At 42.4% G+C, this 17,785-nt stretch overlaps 1 protein-coding gene across 5 annotated transcripts in view; it reads left to right on the top strand.

The window, feature by feature from the left end:
• Positions 1–17,785, top strand: part of LOC115170530 (LIM domain-binding protein 2) — a 101,203-nt gene that overhangs the window by 66,656 nt on the left and 16,762 nt on the right. For all 5 annotated transcript variants that reach the window (XM_029726777.1, XM_029726750.1, XM_029726787.1 and 2 more), the window contains exons 4-6: positions 9,211–9,333; positions 11,780–11,863; positions 15,905–16,028. In XM_029726777.1, the coding sequence (XP_029582637.1) occupies positions 9,211–9,333; positions 11,780–11,863; positions 15,905–16,028 (331 nt within the window). The remainder of the gene's footprint in view (positions 1–9,210; positions 9,334–11,779; positions 11,864–15,904; positions 16,029–17,785) is intronic.

The raw sequence follows: 17,785 nt of genomic DNA, 5'->3' as shown, positions 1-17,785 counted from the left end.
CCCATCAGGCATGATTGAGATGTTTTGCCTTATAGTAATGTGGTCCATGCCTATATTAGCAAAACATGTAATTGAATTTTTATTATCATAATAACATCCTTTTTTGGTAAATTGGTGCCCAACATAACAATAGGTGGTGGTGTGTTGGACACAGTAGCTCAGATAGGTAGAGCCTGTCTGCATTCCTGATTTCTGTAACTGTTAGCTTACTTGTGTAATATTGAATTAAGCTCAGAACCACTTGTGTCTCAAATAGGATCGTGTTTTCTATCTGATTACCCCCACTGTGTACCGAACCGATTTGGCTGAGGACCCGAGTTTTAGGATTACCTCTGGAGAACAGAACGGACAACGAGAACAGATTGTGGACTGTGAAATGGCTGGTGAATTCCCCTCTTTTACCCAGTGTGCAAAACTCCCTAATAAACTCCCCGTTTGCATTCTAGTTGTGCTCCTTGTGCGTGTTTGGTTATTGAACTTTTGGCGCACTCCCACCTTCTTGGGGCTCATCTAGGGGTGGAGAAGACCTCAGACAGGATCAAGGCACGATTTTACTGGCCGGTGGTGAAGAGAGCAGTGGAAGATTACTGCCGCAGTTGCCCGGAGTGCCAGCAGGTGGCACCAAAACCACTTTCGCAGCCCCTTAATTTCCCTACCCATTATTTCAGTCCCTTTCAGCAGGATTGCAATGGACCTGGTAGGACCTCTACCCAAGAGCAACCGAGGGCAACTGAGGTGATTCTGGATTATGCCACCAGGTACTCGGAAGCAATTCTCCTGCACACCATGGCCACCAAGGAATCACACGTGAGTCATGCTGTTCTCCCGAGTAGGCATCCCCAACGAGATATTGACCGACCAGGGCACCCCCTTCATGTCGTGAATAATGAAGGATCTATGCAAACTAATGAAAATAACCCAGTTGCGCACCTCAGTGTATGACCCGCAGACTGATGGGTTGGTGGAAAGATTCAAACGAACCCTGAAACAGATGCTAAAGAAGGTGATGAGGCAGACAGAAAGAATTGGGATCATCTGCTACCCTACCTGATGTTTTCGATCCAAGAAGTGCCCCAAGCGTCAACAGGATTCTCTCCCTTCGAACTCCTGTACGGGAGACGATCCAGAGGACTGCTGGACGTGGCTAAAGAAGCCTGGGAACAGCAACCATCGCCCCACCGGACCATGTTGGAGCACGTGGAAGACATGAGAGACCGGATGGCAACTCTGTGGTCCCTGGTACGGGAACATATGCTGGAGGCCCAGGAGGCCCATGCACGGGTGTACAACAGAGGGGCACAACAAAGGGACTTCTAGCCAGGAGACAAAGTGTTGGTGTTAGTCCCCACCTCAGAATGTACGTTTTTGCCCCAATGGAACGGGCCATACGAAGTCCTTGAGAAGGTGGGTGAAGTTAACTATAGGGTCAGACAGCCGGGACGTAGGCATCTGACCCAGATTTACCATGTGAATTTGCTAAAGAATGGGAATGCACGTGATGTACTCTACTCTATTTCACCAAAGAAGGCTACCACAGAGACCATGCCGGCGAAGGTGCCACTGGGGGAGCAGCTGAGCAGAGCACAGAATCAGGAGTTGAGGGAGTTGGTCTGCCGGAACCAGGAAATGTTCTCCAGTGAATCAGGACACACCAATCTGGTACAGCACAGCATCATCACCGAAACCAGGAAAAATGTGGAGTTGAGACCCTACCGCATACCGGAGGCAAAGAGGCTATCAGGACTGAGGTAAAAACGATGTTGAATGCTGATATAATCGCAGAGTCGAATAGTGAGTGGTGTAGCCCCGTAGTGTTTGTGCCGAAACCAGACAGCACTATTCACTTATGTAATGATTTTAGAAAGGTAAATGAAATCTCAAAGTTCGAATCCTACCCCATGCCCCGAATTGATGAATTAATCGAACGGCTAGGGACCGCCCGATTTATCAGCACGCTCGACCTGACGAAGGGTTATTGGCAGGTGCTCTTAGCTCCCGAGGCACGAGCGAATACTGCTTTCACCACCCCTGACGGGCTGTTCCATTACAAGAAGCTGCATGGGGCCCGGCCACCTTCCAGAGGTTGATGGACCAGATTCTCTGTCCCCATCGTGAGTACGCGGCAGCCTACATCGATGATATTGTGATCCATGGAAGCAAGTGAGAGACACATCTAAACCAGGTGAGCGCGGTACTGCAGGCCTTACGGGAGGCGGGGCTAACAGCGAACCCAAAGAAATGTCGGCTCGGCCTGCAGTAGGCTGAGGTACACGATTGGGAGGGGATGTGTCAAACCCAGGTGAAGAAAGTGGAGGCGATTCGGGACTGACCCCACCCCCTCACCAAGAAGCAGGTACGCACGTTTGTGGGGTTGACTAGTTACTACCGGAGATTTATTCCCCACTTTCCCTCCCAAGCCAGCTCCCTGACAATCTGACCAGGAGCCGTCTGCCCGCCCAGGTGACGTGGACCGAGGGGACGGAAAAATCCTTCTAGGACCTAAAGGGAGTACTGTGTTCTGGACCCATGCTGGTGACCCCAGACTTCTCCAAACCACTGGTGGTACAAACCGATGCATCCGAAATAGGGGAGGGTGCCGTCCTATCACATCTACAAGAAGGTGAGGAACACCCAGTCATGTACATTAGCCGGAAGCTGTTGCCACGGGAACAAAGTTTTCCACTGTGGAGAAAGAATGTCTAGTGATCAAGTGGGCGCTGGAGACGCTGAATTATTACTTATTGGGACGGCACATCACCCTCGTTACGGACCATGCACCACTGGTTTGGATGTCACGGAATAAGGACAGTAACGCCCGGGTCACCCGCTGGTTCCTATCCTTACAGCTCTTTGTTTCCTCTGTCGTCCACAGATCAGGTACAGCCCATGGAAATGCCGATGCCCTCTCCAGGAGGGATGCTCTAGGGAGCTGGACCGCCTTATATGGACTTCCTGCCCCAACAACGTGAGCCTGTGGCTCATTAAGCCAGGGAGTACTTGGGGATAAAGGAGGAAGCGGCCTGCACAAAGGGGCAGAGAACGGAGAGGAAGCGTGTGTTATGAAGAGAGAAATATCTGTGTGATTTCCCGTTGTGACCTGGACTGTCTGATTACCCCCACTGTGTACCGAACCGGTTTGGCTGAGGACCCGAGTTTTAGGATTACCTCTGGAGAACGGAACGGACAACGAGAACAGATTGTGGACTGTGAAATGGTTGGTGAATTCCCCTCTTTTCCCCAGTGTGCAAAACTCCCTAATAAACTCCCCATTTGCATTCTAGTTGTGCTCCTTGTGCGTGTTTGGTTATTGAACTTGGTGACGTGGAAATCCCACACCCTTGAACCTGCTACTATATATATATATATATATATATATATATATATATACACCAGTGTACATAATTGTAAAAGCAGGACACTGTAAAGTCCATTATCCCTCTGAGTATGAATTAGGTTGTTTGACAAGGTTTGAATCCTAAGCAACCTGCCTACACATAGTTTGAAGTACAATACCAACATACTGTAGTAGCTCAAAGCTGTGTGCTGGAAAACCTTGGTAGAGCATGGGTGGAATAGGCATTGTGCCGCTAATGTGAATTTCCTTACTTTTTCGGCTTTAGACCAATTCCTATTCTCACCTATAACATATTTGTTTTAGTTTTTAATGGGATTTTTTTTAACATTTATTTTAATTTCCATGGAAGGTGATTATGTAACATTATTATACAGTTTAACACGTGCTCTCCTTGTGAACCCTTACAATGTTGTGGGTTTTATTGGTTTTATTTATTGATAAGATCCCAGCTCATAATCCTACTGATCATTGCTCAAAGCAAATTGGCGAGAGCAAGGAAACAAAGACTGAAGCAAATATTTACCATTCGATTAAACAATGGAGCTGGATAGATGACTACAGGAGTGTGAAATATGGATGAGCTGTTCTCAATGAAAGGGTTTTGAAATATTCTCTCTCGCCAAGGCGAGGTGTGATCGTGAATATATCATATTCATCCACCTCAGTGGAAACGACTTGGGACACACTGAGGGGACAGCCCTGGTGTGTCAGATGAGAGTTGATTTGGAGGTAGTCCATCCGAATGTTCCCTGGGACAACGGTGGTCTACTCTGACATGACGCAGCTGAGGAGTTGGATGTTCCAGTGGGAGGAGGACATCAACAAGCGCATAGCGATGGCCCAGCGCTCTGTCAACCAGATGGTGTTTGCATTTCTCCATGACAGGCGCATGCCCACAATCCACCACTTTGCCATAAATCACTGTGTCGCTGGGCAGTACTGTAGGGCAAGGTTTCTCAAACTTGGTCCTGGGGCCCACCCTGGGTTCACGTTTTGGTTTTTGCCCTAGCACTACACAGCTGATTCAAATAATCAAAGCTTGATGATGAATAGGTTATTTGAATCAGCTGTGTAGTGTTAAGACAAAAACCACAATGTGCACCCAGGGGGGGCCCAAGACTGAGTTTGGGAAACTTTGCCATAGGATGAAGTCAAAATATCTCCGGAGGCGAAAGCCCAATATTCTGATTTACAAGCGGTAACTTTAACCATTAGGTCATGAATTGTGTTTTTAACACATTGATTTCGACAGAGAATTTAAATGTCTGGAAGCGTTTGTTCCAAAATGATTTTGTTCATTCACTCAGTAGTGATTTCACATTTATTTCACATTTATTTTCTCAAAATACAATAGTCTAAAACAGTCAATTTGTTGAAAACAGACTCATTTAATCACATAGTTAAAAAGCATTTCCTTTTTTTTGGAGAGCATTATTCTGCATGTAAATCCGTGGACACTCCATTTAGAATGGTATGTTTTTGTGGATGTCCATCATCCATTTGGCATGATATGTTATGAATTACTATTCATATGATAAGTTACGAATTTCAGTTTGTATGATATGTTCCGAATTTCAATGTGTAACTATGTTATGAAATTGCAATACGTATGGTATGTTACAAGTTCCAATTTGTTGTAACTAACGTTAGCTAGGCTAGGGGTTAGGGTTAAGGTTAGGAGTGAGGTTAAAGGATTAAGGTTAGGGGAAGGATTAGCTAGCATGCTAAGTATTTGCAAAGTAGCTAAAAAGTAGTAAGTAGTTGTGAAGTTGGTAATTAGCTAAAATGCTAAAGTTGATTAGATTTGAACTCTCAACTTTTGGGTTGCTAGACATTCGCATTATACGCACATCCTTTTTTGTGATTCGGCTTGTTTTTGAGAACCTTTCCCAAGCCTCATTGCACGTTGTACAGTATCACGGCACGCAAAAGACAAGCTCCAAAAACACCTAAATATGTACTTTTAGAAATGGACACGCTCTCAGTATAGTGATGTAGATTGATCCCTGATACTGCACAACGAGCGATGAGGAAGTGAATTGCAGCTGGGATAAGTTTCTCAAAAACAAGCCAAAAGTGTCAGGACCCTTCTATAACAAACCATTTACATAAAACATTTTAGATTATTTCACAAATATGGAAATTCTCCTTTAAGTAACCTTCTGTCTTATGTAACCATACCAAACGTAACATATCATACTAATTTCAGCATCCCGGATTTTCATTTACTATGTTACATCTAGTCTATGAGACCATGTTGGCAAACGTGATGTTATACCCTGTTCAGCCCCTGCCATGACTACTTTTTCCTGTATCTGTATGGTAGTCTTTGTGACTTATGCAAGGCTGTATACAATGCAAGGCAGTCATTGTGACCAAAACACCAAGGTCTTATGTGATTTTATGAAGTTCACTATCAAATTGAAATATTTATTTCAAGTTCGTACCTATGCCATAAGAGTATATTTTTTTACATTTATAAAATAATTTTTCACAAAGCTGAAGAGAATATACTGCATGTTGGGCGTGTCTCTTAACAGGAGTATCTAGCATTACTTGATTCAGATGGTAAACTGCATTGGAATCTGGTTCTGCAGGCTGTCTTTTGAATTTAAAGTGAGGCTCATGCTAGCGAGAATAGCTACAGAAATTCCTTGTGCCCTGAATGAACACTGCATTGAAGCACACACCATGATTTTAAGGCTGGCCCAATTTTACCCACAATACAGTGTTATCATAAAACCTGGCCACCATGTTAGGTGTATACCATACACTCTTAGAAAAAAGGGTTCCAAAAGGGTTCTTCGGCTGTCCCCATAGGGGAACCATTTTTGGTTCCAGGTAGAAAACTTTTGGGTTCCATGTAGAACCCTTTCTCCTATGGGAACAGCCGAAGAACCCTTTTGGAACCCTTTTTTCATTGCAGTGACATTTTCTCAACCAACCACCCCATTCAAGCTTTAACAAAATCAGGAAGGGGAAATTTTGTTCATTAAAATAAATTCCACTAACCGAGCACGTTCCGGGAGCTTCCATCCAGGCTTCTGGCTCTGGAGCGCTGAATCTCAATGAGCTCTCTACCTCACTCCCTCTTCCCTCTCCTCCACCCTCCTCCCTCTTCCCTCTCCTCCACCCCCCTCCCTCCATCCCCCCATTCCTCATCCCTGGAGAAATCATTCCCGGGCTGCTTCCCTATCCCAGAGGGAAAAGCCCCCGCAATCCCACTGGGAGTAATCTGGATGTGTAAACCCGAAGTATGTGTGTGTGTTTGTGTGTGTGTGCATGTGTGTGTGTGCGTGTGAGGTGGGAGTGTCGGTTTTTGGATGATGGTACCCCCTGCTGTATCCCTATGGTGTCCCAGCACCTCCATTCAACACCCAGCAGGTCCTACTATACCTGGGCTCTGTGGATGTAGCATCGTAGTATCGGGGCCCAGGTCCTTGTTACTGTAGCCCATTGGGCCCTTGCTACCTGTGGGGACAGAAGAACCAGGTGGGGGCTCTGTGGATGTAGCATCGTAGCATCTGGGCTAAGGTCCTTGTTACTGTAGCCCAGTGGACCATCGCTACCTGTGGGGACAGAAGAAAAAGAGTCAGCCTAGTTGATCAGGCACTGATTCTATCTCTCTCTGTTTAATTTTAATTTGTTTTTTGTGTAAACTGTTTAAGCAAAAGGCTAATTGAATTTAATTGATATGGTTGATGAATTGGTACATAATATCAGTGTAATAATGGTATATTACAGCCTAATACAATGAACACTTGACTATAGAATGTATTTCCTGTTATTAATTGTATTACAGCCTAATAGATAATGAATGTATGATGTTTTATAATGTAACTACATGTAACAGATGTGTTATTAATGCTCTATTATGCCCTTATTCATAATGAATAATCTTTCAGTAATATTGATATATAAACCTAATCCATTATGAATTTGGCCTACAGTTGCATCTTATACAGTAGAGAATGATGGGATGCTGTGTTACTCTCAGAATATGTGGTTGAGATCCCTTAGCTAAGCGAATGTGCACAAGATTTATTACAGGCATCTTAAATCAATGGGGACCCTCCAAGGGGCCTTACCTTTTTATGGACAGTGTTTTTATTGACCGGGATTTTCATCCGTTGCCGTACTTTTTGTACTGTCCTGTGAAGTGTCGTGTTGTAAGACTAAAGGTTTTGTTAACAAGCCACTTTAGCCAACCAATATCATAGAGGTGTCGTTTTTAATTGTATCCATCACATTTTGGCTTGAATGTTTGCTGTACAGTTTATGTACACATATGATATAATATTCATACATTTCTTCTGGACAATCTTTCTGTCCATTTAGGGGACCCCTTTTGGCTCAAGTGTACCCCCAGAGGCAAACAATCTGTGTAGTTTATTTAACTCCCGTGAAAAGGTTTCATGATGTTTAAAAAAATATTTTTGCATGTGTAGGTCTTTGTGTTAATACCAATGGAAGCGATACAGAATTTCACTTAGCTCTGTAGCCAGTATTATTCAACTCATACTTTTGCACTGTGGCTGGAGGTCAATAGTATGAGAAGCAGCTGGAATCATTTTCAAACTAGAATGAAAGCCCTTTCCATTGTCCATTAAACACTTATGATTATTTTTTAAAACATTACTTCTGTCTAATCCGCATTAATCTATCTAAAAACACACATTATCGGCCTGAACAGCATCCCTCCAACGACTAACCGTTAAGCTCGATAACTATCAAAAAGTAGTTCCGACTCTTAATCCCAATAGTAAGAATAACTCATGAATACACTATCAAGGCACACAGAAACATCGTCACATTTTAGCCAAGTAGCATAGACTATACTACATCCCCAGAACGCCCTAAATCATATATTCAATGGTAGGAGCTAGTAGAGGAAAAAATATTCCCCTTTTCTCTACTTTTTCTTTTTTCCAGTATGGCGGAGTGATACCACGTGACCAGGCCTGTATGCCCGCCAGCCTCTTTCTTGTTGATCCTCGGGAGACCATCTGTGCTGGGGGCATTGATTAGAGTGTCTGGTGGGATTACATCTTTTCTGTTGCCATGCCAACTAATCAGCTGATTTTTTTTTTTTTGCTGCGCGCTCTATCCCTCCCTCCGGTTGCCACGGCAACGAAACATTGGGAACTGCAAGAGCCCTGACAACACTGAATTCGGCTAAAGGGGCGAATGTGTGTGTGTTTTTTCTGGCTCTCTCATACTCGTCCACACACATACAATCTCTCTCTCTCTCGCACACTTTCCATTTCTCTCTCTTTCTCTCTCTCGCTCTCTTGCACACTCTTCCTCTGTCTTTCTCTCTCTCTCTCATAATTGGCAACTCTCTCTGACCCAAAGTTCTTGTGTCTCTGCCGTAAACACACTCCTCTCAACATCATCTTCAAGAGAGTGTGAGGAATGAGAGGAACAAGGACAGACCAGCTGAATAAGGACAGAGTAAATAATAGTCTGCCCAATTCCAAACAACTTCAACGTATTCCAAAGTGAATGACATCCTGCTGAGCATTAAGAATCGATCCCTGTAATGATTACCCAAATAAACAGACGGCCGCGTGCCAGCTAGCTTAAAATGACTGATCGTAAAAGAAATACATCAATATGGGGAATTATTTTGAAGGTGATGTAAACCGTACTATACTGTATACTAAGGGCCTTTTATTTTGAAAAGCGCTCTTGAATGAAGCTGAATACTATAGGCCTACATTTGTTACAAAGGTTGTTATGAATGATACTACAAGACTCAGAAAGGTGTCATGCCTGTTCTCATCCAGGTGTTATGAATGCCTTTATGTATACCCCCTTCAGATAAAGTGTTCCCCATCTTTGATGTTGGACAGGTATGCACAGAGGGCCGACTGATTCTTGAATTTGCCTTTGACGACCTCATGAGGATCAAGACCTGGCACTTCACCATCCGGCAATACCGAGAACTCATCCCCCGCAGCATCCTGGCCATGCACGTGAGTGGTGTGACATCATCAACATGGGCCGACTGCACGGCGATAGGTGGTGCTGCCTATGCTGGATAGAGGGTGATGCCTATGCTGGATAGAGGGTGATGTCAATGCTGGATAGAGGGTGATGCCCATGCTGCATAGAGGGTGATGACCATGCTGGATAGAAGGTGATGCCCATGCTGTCACAGAAGCCATTATGGCAAGATGCAAACATATACCCTCTATCCAACTCTATGGTTTGACATCATCAACATGCGCCAACCACCACTCACCCATTTTCCATCCAGGTGTATCCTATTCTCGAATGTTAATGAGAATCCTCTTCCTCGGGCTCTTAAGTGGCCCAACTCCACCAAGACACTTAGACGCTATTCATAAGCATATGAATTTAAAAGCTATACAAAGCAGTTTGGAAAGTGTCCCAATTTGGAGGGATTTTATAAACCAATTTATTTGCAGACATCAAAGGAAGGCTTGGATGAAAGAGGGCCCTTGCCTGAGCAAAAAAAAAAAACAAGGTCAAATGAATAATCTGTTTAATTCCAGTGTAATGAACATAATAGTCACACGGAGGGAATGGTGAAGTGAGCAACTTATAGGTTGTCATAGTTCCATACGTTATACATAGTATATTATATTCAGTAGTGCACAGTCATACTCTAGTCATACTCTAATATCATGAATATGTTTGCATCAAATACATTCCCTGTCTGCATGTCACCTATCATAACCTAAACACACCTACCTCGAAGTGTGAAACACTGAAACTTTTTCTTCAGCCCCATGGGCCTAAAGGTGTATTTAAGAAGTAGTTTTCCCTGAATAGGCTGCCTCCTTCTTTTTGCCAAATCTTTATATGAAATTCACACACGATTAAATTGGCCCCTGTGGGTATTCCCACTAATTTCAGGAGAGTAGGGTATTGTGGGCCTTGGACGGATATTTCACAGGCATTCGAGTGATGTGTAAAAGTGAGTTAGCTCTTTTGATCATAGCCTCGACTAATGAAAAGTGTAGAGAGAGTGGAAGTGAGAAGACTGAATTTAGACAGACACAATTGTGCTTGTTCGTGTGTGCATGCACATTGCCCCCAGTTATTCACACACAGACATAGACACAAACACACACATACACACATATACACATGCACATGGATGTATGTGCTCACACGCACACAAACACACACATTTTGCAGGCTTTGTTATAAAATTCTAAACATATTTTTTTTGCTGAAACATTCATTTCTTGTAAAAGCACACATTTTGGATTGGAAAAATACGTGTTGTGGGTATTTCATAGTTTCACCCCACTGGACAAAAGCTGGATGAATCAATGTTGTTGTCACATCATTTCATACAAAATATAAAATGTGATGGTGTTGAATCAATGTGGAAAAGTGATTGGATTTGAAAACAGATTTGTATTTTCTCCCCTTTTTCTCCCCAATTTTGATCTTGTCTCATCGCTGCAACCTCTCAACCGGCTCAGGGGGCGAAGGTCAAGTCATGCGTCCTCCGAAACATGACCCGCCAAACTGCGCTTCTTAACACCCGCCCACTTAATCCCAGAAGCCAGCCACAACAATTTGTCAGAGGAAACACCGTTCACCTGACGACCTCAGTCAGCCTGCAGGCTCCCAGCCCACCACAAGGAGTCGCTAGAGCACGATGAGTAAAGCCCCCTCGGCCAAACGCTCCCCTAACCCGAACGACGCTGGGCCAATTGTGCGCCTATGGGACTCCCGATCACGGCTGGTTGTGATACAGCCTGGGATCGAACCCGGGTCTATAGTGATGCCTCTAGCACAGCGATGCAGTGCCTTAGACTGCTGCGCCACTCGGGAGGCCCATTTCATATTTTTGTCACCCAACTTTTAACCTAAATTCAATGAAATTATGAAATAATTTTTGGATTTCACATTAAATTCACGTTAGTTGACAACTCAACCAAATGTAAATCAAAACTAGACGTTGAGCTGACGTCTGCCCAGTGGGACAGTTCTGTGGGTATTTCAAGGCTAGTGTATTCTGACACAGAATTTTTGAATGGGTATTGAATGTAGTTGTTGATGACCATCGTTGAGAATGTATTTGACACCTCTTGGAGTCACAGGTTCTCACAACACGAAGCTGTAGTCAGGTGGCGTCTTGATATTGATATTTAGTTTCACATTTCAAATCATACTCTAACATAAACCGATTTTTAGATGTATCTTTTTCCATCGTCCTTCTTTCCTGACTTTCTCTACACCAAGATTCAACTGGAAATTAGTGTGTTTTGAATGGAAGCAGAGCCAGGCTTCTCATCTGTCTTTTGTTTAGACCAACACACAGCATTTTCAGACTGAAGACATCTATTATATAAAAGAGTTCTAACAAATTAATATTAGTGGTTAATATTAATGCAAACTGTATGTTGCCCCCCCTGCTCCCCCTCCTTCAACCCTTAGGCACAAGACCCCCAGGTTCTGGAACAGCTCTCCAAAAACATCACCCGCATGGGGCTGACCAACTTCACCCTCAACTACCTCAGGGTAAGAGCTCTCTGCCTCCTGTTTGTCTTTCTGTATCTGTCTCTCTCTGTCTCTCTGTCTCTGTGTCTGTCTCTCTCTGTCTCTCTGTGTCTGTCTCTCTGTCTCTCTCTGTCTCTCTGTGGCTGTCTCTCTCTGTCTCTCTGTGTCTGTCTCTCTGTCTCTCGCTGTCTCTGTCTGTGTCCTTCTGTTTCTGTCTCTCTCTGTCCTGTCTCTCTCTGGCTGTGTCTGTGTGGGTCTTTCTGTTGCTTTCTGTTGCTCTCTCTCTCTCTCTCTCTTTTCCTTTCACATAGACACACTCACAAAGACGTACACACACACACACACACACACACACACACACACACACACACACACACACACACACACACACACACCACTACTCAGTCCATCAATCACCTTGATATAGGTACCATACCATACCCTCCACAATTTGTAATTGTTAGGTACCTGAAAATGAATATTTATAAAATGTCAAGATGGAATATACAATATAATTCCATTCACAGACAGTACTGATAGCTGTCACCATATGTTATTTTAATCTGAATACATAAAACAGTACTGACAGCTGTCACCATATGTTATTTTAATCTGAATACATAAAACAGAACTGACAGCTACCACAATATGTTATTTTAATCTGAATACATAAACCAGTATTGACAGCTATCACAATATGTTATTTTAATCTGAATACATAAAACAGAACTGACAGCTGTCACAATATGTTATTTTAATCTGAAGACATAAAACAGGACTGACAGCTATCACAATATCTTATTTTAATCTGAATACATAAAACAGAACTGACAGCTATCACAATATGTTATTTTAATCTGAAGACATAAAACAGGACTGACAGCTATTACAACATGTTATATTAATCTGAATACATAAAACAGAACTGACAGATATCACAAAATTGTATTTTAATCTGAATACATTAAACAGTACTGACAGTTATCACAAAATGTTATTTTAACCTGAATACATTTAAACAGTACTGACAGATAACACAAAATGTTATTTTAATCTGAATACATAATAGAGTATTGGCAGCTATTACAATGTTATATTATTCTGAATACATAATAGAGTATTGACAGCTATCACAATATGTTATTTTAATCTGAATACATAAATGCATCAGTGAATATCCACCTATATGTATGTTCTTTACTTTTTGGTTCCAGTCCTCAGTGTATTTATAACATAAACTTAGTGGACTTCTCAGCAGTCTGCACCAGAATACATTAGTCAGTATTTCAGATGTCTTTTGTTTGTGCTTTTCATTCCAAGATTGAGTGACAGCTCCGATTTCCAAATGGGAGAACAAGAGAAGAAGAGTGAGGGAGAAAAGAGAGAGGGAGGGAATTAATTGGATTGAGAAAATTAGCATAACATTAATGAATGCTCCCTGTTGACTCATAATTGTGAAATGCAGCATGGAGAGACGGCGAAGAGCTTAGCCGCTGTTTATTATGAAGAATGTGTAGAGAGAGGGGAGGGAGAGAGAGGGGAGAGAGAGAGAGAGACAGAGATAGAGACAGAGGGCTTTTGGGTAGATTTTCGAATGACCGTTCTTAACATTTTGTTGGATTAATGTTTTTTTAAGATTCCTTGCAGCATACCATGAAAATAATTATGGAAAGCATATGGAATGATCATATGGAATATATTGAGTGTAGTTTTGGAGAAGTGTGTGCCATAACACACCTACAGTATATTATTTAGTTATTTTACATAACTCAAATTTTGCAGACAGACGTGCTTTCCAGTTAATGACAATATGTCATCCATTACCTATAGGAGATTTCACTAATGGCCGTTAGTGTAATGCTACTAGGCTATTCCTTTGAGTTTTCATTTTTATGACACCCTACAACCTACCTAATTTATTCCAAACAAAATACCTCTTGTAATTTTTCAGCAAATAATCCTAGTCTTGGCTCTGAGGCAAATTAGGAATTGGCCGACTTTTGGAGGTGGGGTCAATTTCATACTGTACTTTGAGTAAATATCATCGGTCTGCCTCACATCACAGTGAGCCATAACGATTTCTCTCTTGCTATCTTAGAGTGTCGCTGTTCAAATAAAATACGCCCTTTCCTCACATAAATGGAGTCTTTATTGTCTTTCAAAAGGCGCCCATGCATTTCCTACCGTCTATCAGTTCTTCCAAAGAGACTGACGGTTTCCTGGCCAAGGGTCAAAACAAGCTTTTTTTTTTGGTCACTGTATTTAAGCCTTTCCATGTGTTAGAGTCGTGCAGCAGACTTCCTACCATTCAACCTGAAAATAGCACTTGTTTTCAGGGTCAAATCCAGGGATTGTTCCCTGAGCTAGGGGGGATATAGCCGTGTCAAGAGGACAGCAACAGAGAAACAACATGGGCTTAGTGTGCTACATGTGTTACATGCATGTTCTCTTCGCCTGCATACAGTCCAATGGCATTAGGAAATAGATCTGTAGTAATAGTGAATCTTATTCCTTATGATCTAAAAGGCTAAACTGATAATATTTACACACCCAGGTCTGTTTTGATAGGCCTAGATATGTAGGATCTTAATTTGAGCCAGTTTGCTACAGCAGGAAAACAAATCCTGCAGCAACAAGAAATGTGAATTATTATGTGGTTTATAATTAATGGACATTTTTGTATGGGTTAATACATTTTTAGTAAGGCAAAAGGGGAAATTACAAACTCGAGAAGCCTTTTAAACCTCAAATACACTACAAATTTTACATTTCCTGCATTGCTCGAAGGTTCTCCTTCAACAGTTGTGATCCAATTAAGATCCTACACCTGTATGAGTACAAACCATTTCTGTGTGAACCTCGCTTTGTGTACGGGGGCATTAATCATGCTGAAACAAGAAAGGGCCTTCCCCAAACTGTTGCCATATAGTTGGAAGCACAGAATCGTCTAGAATGTCATTGTATGCTATAGCTTTAAGATTTCCCTTTCCAAACCATGAAAAACAGCGGCAGAACATTATTCCTCCTCAACCAAACTTTACAGTTGGCACTATGCATTTGAGGCAGGTAGAGTTCTCCTGGCATTCGCCAAACCCAGATTCGTCCATCGGACTGCCAGATGGTGAAGTGTGATTCATCACTCCAGAGAACTTGTTTCCACTGCTCCAGAGTCCAATGGCGGCGAGCTTTACACCTCTCGAGCTGGTGCAGTTTGGAACTCTGTAGTGAGCTTTGCAACTGAGGACAGACTATTTTTACGGGCTATGCGCTTCAACACTCGGGGGTCCCATTCTGTGAGCTTGTGTAGCCTACCACTTCACGGCTGAGCCGTTGTTGCTCCTAGACGTTTCCACTTCACAATAACAGCACTTACAGTTGACCGGGGCAGCTCTAGCAGGGCAGAAATTTGACGAACTGACTTGTTGGAAAGGTGGCATTCTATGATGTTGCCACGTTGAAAGTCACTGAGTTCCTTAGTAAGGCCATTCTACTGCCAATGTTTGTCTGTGGAGATTGCATGGCTGTGTGCTCAATTTTATACACCTGTCATCAACGGGTGTGGCTGAAATAGCCGAATCCACTAATTTGAAGGGATGTCCACATACTTTTGTATATACTGTATAGTGTATGTTCTGATGTTGCTATAAGTCTGTGCACCCGCATGACAATGCTTTGGTGTGACAGCAGGGATGAGCATTTTGATGTTTGTTGCTGCCGAAGATAACTGTTGTGGGAGGCTGTTTGCCACATGTGAAAGTTACATAGCTGTGAGTGTCTTACCTATTTAAACTGACAAACTGGCCCACGTGTCCTCTTTGTGATGAATTCATAGATCACTTGAGGATTCTCCTTGTTGGATTCTGTAATACAGAGTTTCAGATACAGTATGTAGAAATGATACCCTTCAGAGCGAAGCTCACACAACAATTACAGATCCATCTTCACCAACATGGAAAACAATGTGTATATGTACTATATATGCATTTGCGTTTTTATACTACCAAATCTAACATTTGCGTGTGTGTTTGTTTGTGTGTGTTCGTTTTTTTCCATCATCTGCAGCTGTGTGTCATCCTGGAGCCCATGCAGGAGCTCATGTCCAGGCACAAGACCTACAACCTCAGCCCTAGGGACTGTCTGAAGACATGCCTGTTCCAGAAGTGGCAGAGAATGGTGGCCCCGCCAGGTAACGTTTATACGGCTTTACTAACCAAACACACTGTTCTGCAACTATCAATACTGTGTTCCAAATGGCACCATATTCCCGGTATAGGGCAATACTTTTCACCAGCGCCATATGGGACACAACCAATGTTATTTTAGTGACTATAGTAATAGGAGAGCTGAGGTGATATAATGACAATGGTTAGATTGTCTAATTTCTAGAGACCATGTTTAGAAAACAGAGAATGTAATACATTTCTATTACATTATTTGTATTTCGAAATATTTATTATATTGCATAATACCTCAAATTTATTCTCCCTGTCAGGAATCAGGAAATTTATAAGGACTTCCTCTGGAATTTTTATTTGAATAGACTGTAACCAGCCATTTCAGGGTTTTATGATTGATGTTCGAAGGGTGGTTCTTAAAAAATAGTTGGCTTAAACTAGCTGTGCAATATTAAAGCTGGAGTTTTTGACATATTCAAGGGCTGCAAATTACTGCAATGTTCGCCAGGGCATGACAAGACGTCTTAAAAAAGCAACACCAGTAGAAATCCTTTGACTCAGACCTGTGTAATGTGCAAGGCTTCTGAACTTTAATTAAGGGTGCCTGGTGTAATCAAACTACAAGATCCAACTCCCTCGCTGATCGCTCCCAAGAGGTTTGAATTCTCACTGTCAATGAGCGTAGAATCATCTGGAACAGACACTTTGGAAAAGGAGAAGTTGAACTGTCAATGTGTAATTGTGCACAAGGAGATAAACCTTTGTTCAATTTCATGTTGTATAGTATCAGGGTTCAGTGAAAAAAAATGTAAGGTGCCAAACATATCAGCTGTATAGGAGCTGACAGCAGCTTTGGGATCCAGAACCCTCTGTATATGTCTTTACATATTGCCTTGACTCAATACCTGTTTCACTAGTGGATTTTATTCTTAACATTGTATTGGGTGTATAGCCAGGTTATTAGAATGGTAGCTTTTATCATTTGACACAGATCTAGGATCAGTTTTGCTGGTCATAAATCTTTCGTGTGCCACTACAGTTCGTCTGTCTGCCTGTGTTTTTAAAGGAAACCAAACTGAACTAAGCTGGTCTAATAATTGTGTAATTGTGGTTTCCTTATTAGTCAAGTTTTTCATCTTTCCTCCAATTCTTCTCAGACCTGGAAAATGGTTCTGTTTTAGCGAGGAAGGAAGTACGGATGCATTTATGCACTGATAAGTATTTTTTATGGAAATGGTCAAGTTTCAGTGCGTCATTTGTTCGACATCGACGTAAACAGTTGTGATGCCAGAGAAGGTTGTTTCTGACAATGGACATCGTGTTCCTGTTCCTGGGCTTGTCAAAGTAGTGGATGGGAATTGGTAATAGACTTGTCACCGTTTTGATAGTTTCTTGTGACAACCTTAAACATTACAATTGACTAGTAATAGAGAAGTTTATTTGGTTCTGTCACGTCCTGACCAGTAAAGGGGTTATTTGTTATTGTAGTTTGGTCAGGACGAGGCAGGGGTGTGTTTGTTTAGAGTGTTTCGGGGTTTGTTGGGCTATGTTCTATGTTAGTATATTTCTATGTTTATCTAGTATGTCTCATTCTATGTTTAGTTAATGGGGTTGACCTTCAATTGGAAGCAGCTGCTCCTAGTTGCTTCTAATTGAAGGTCCTATTTAGTTTTCAACTGTTCTGCCTGCGGCTACGGAACCCTGACCTGTTCACCGGACGTGCTTGTTGCACCCTCGACAACTACTATGATTATTATTATTTGACCAT

The sequence above is a fragment of the Salmo trutta genome, chromosome 3 (genome assembly GCF_901001165.1).
Source record: "Salmo trutta chromosome 3, fSalTru1.1, whole genome shotgun sequence".
Taxonomy (NCBI): Eukaryota; Metazoa; Chordata; class Actinopteri; order Salmoniformes; family Salmonidae; genus Salmo; species Salmo trutta.
The sequence above is the reverse complement of the archived record's forward strand: the minus strand, read 5'-3'. Positions and strand labels throughout refer to the sequence as shown.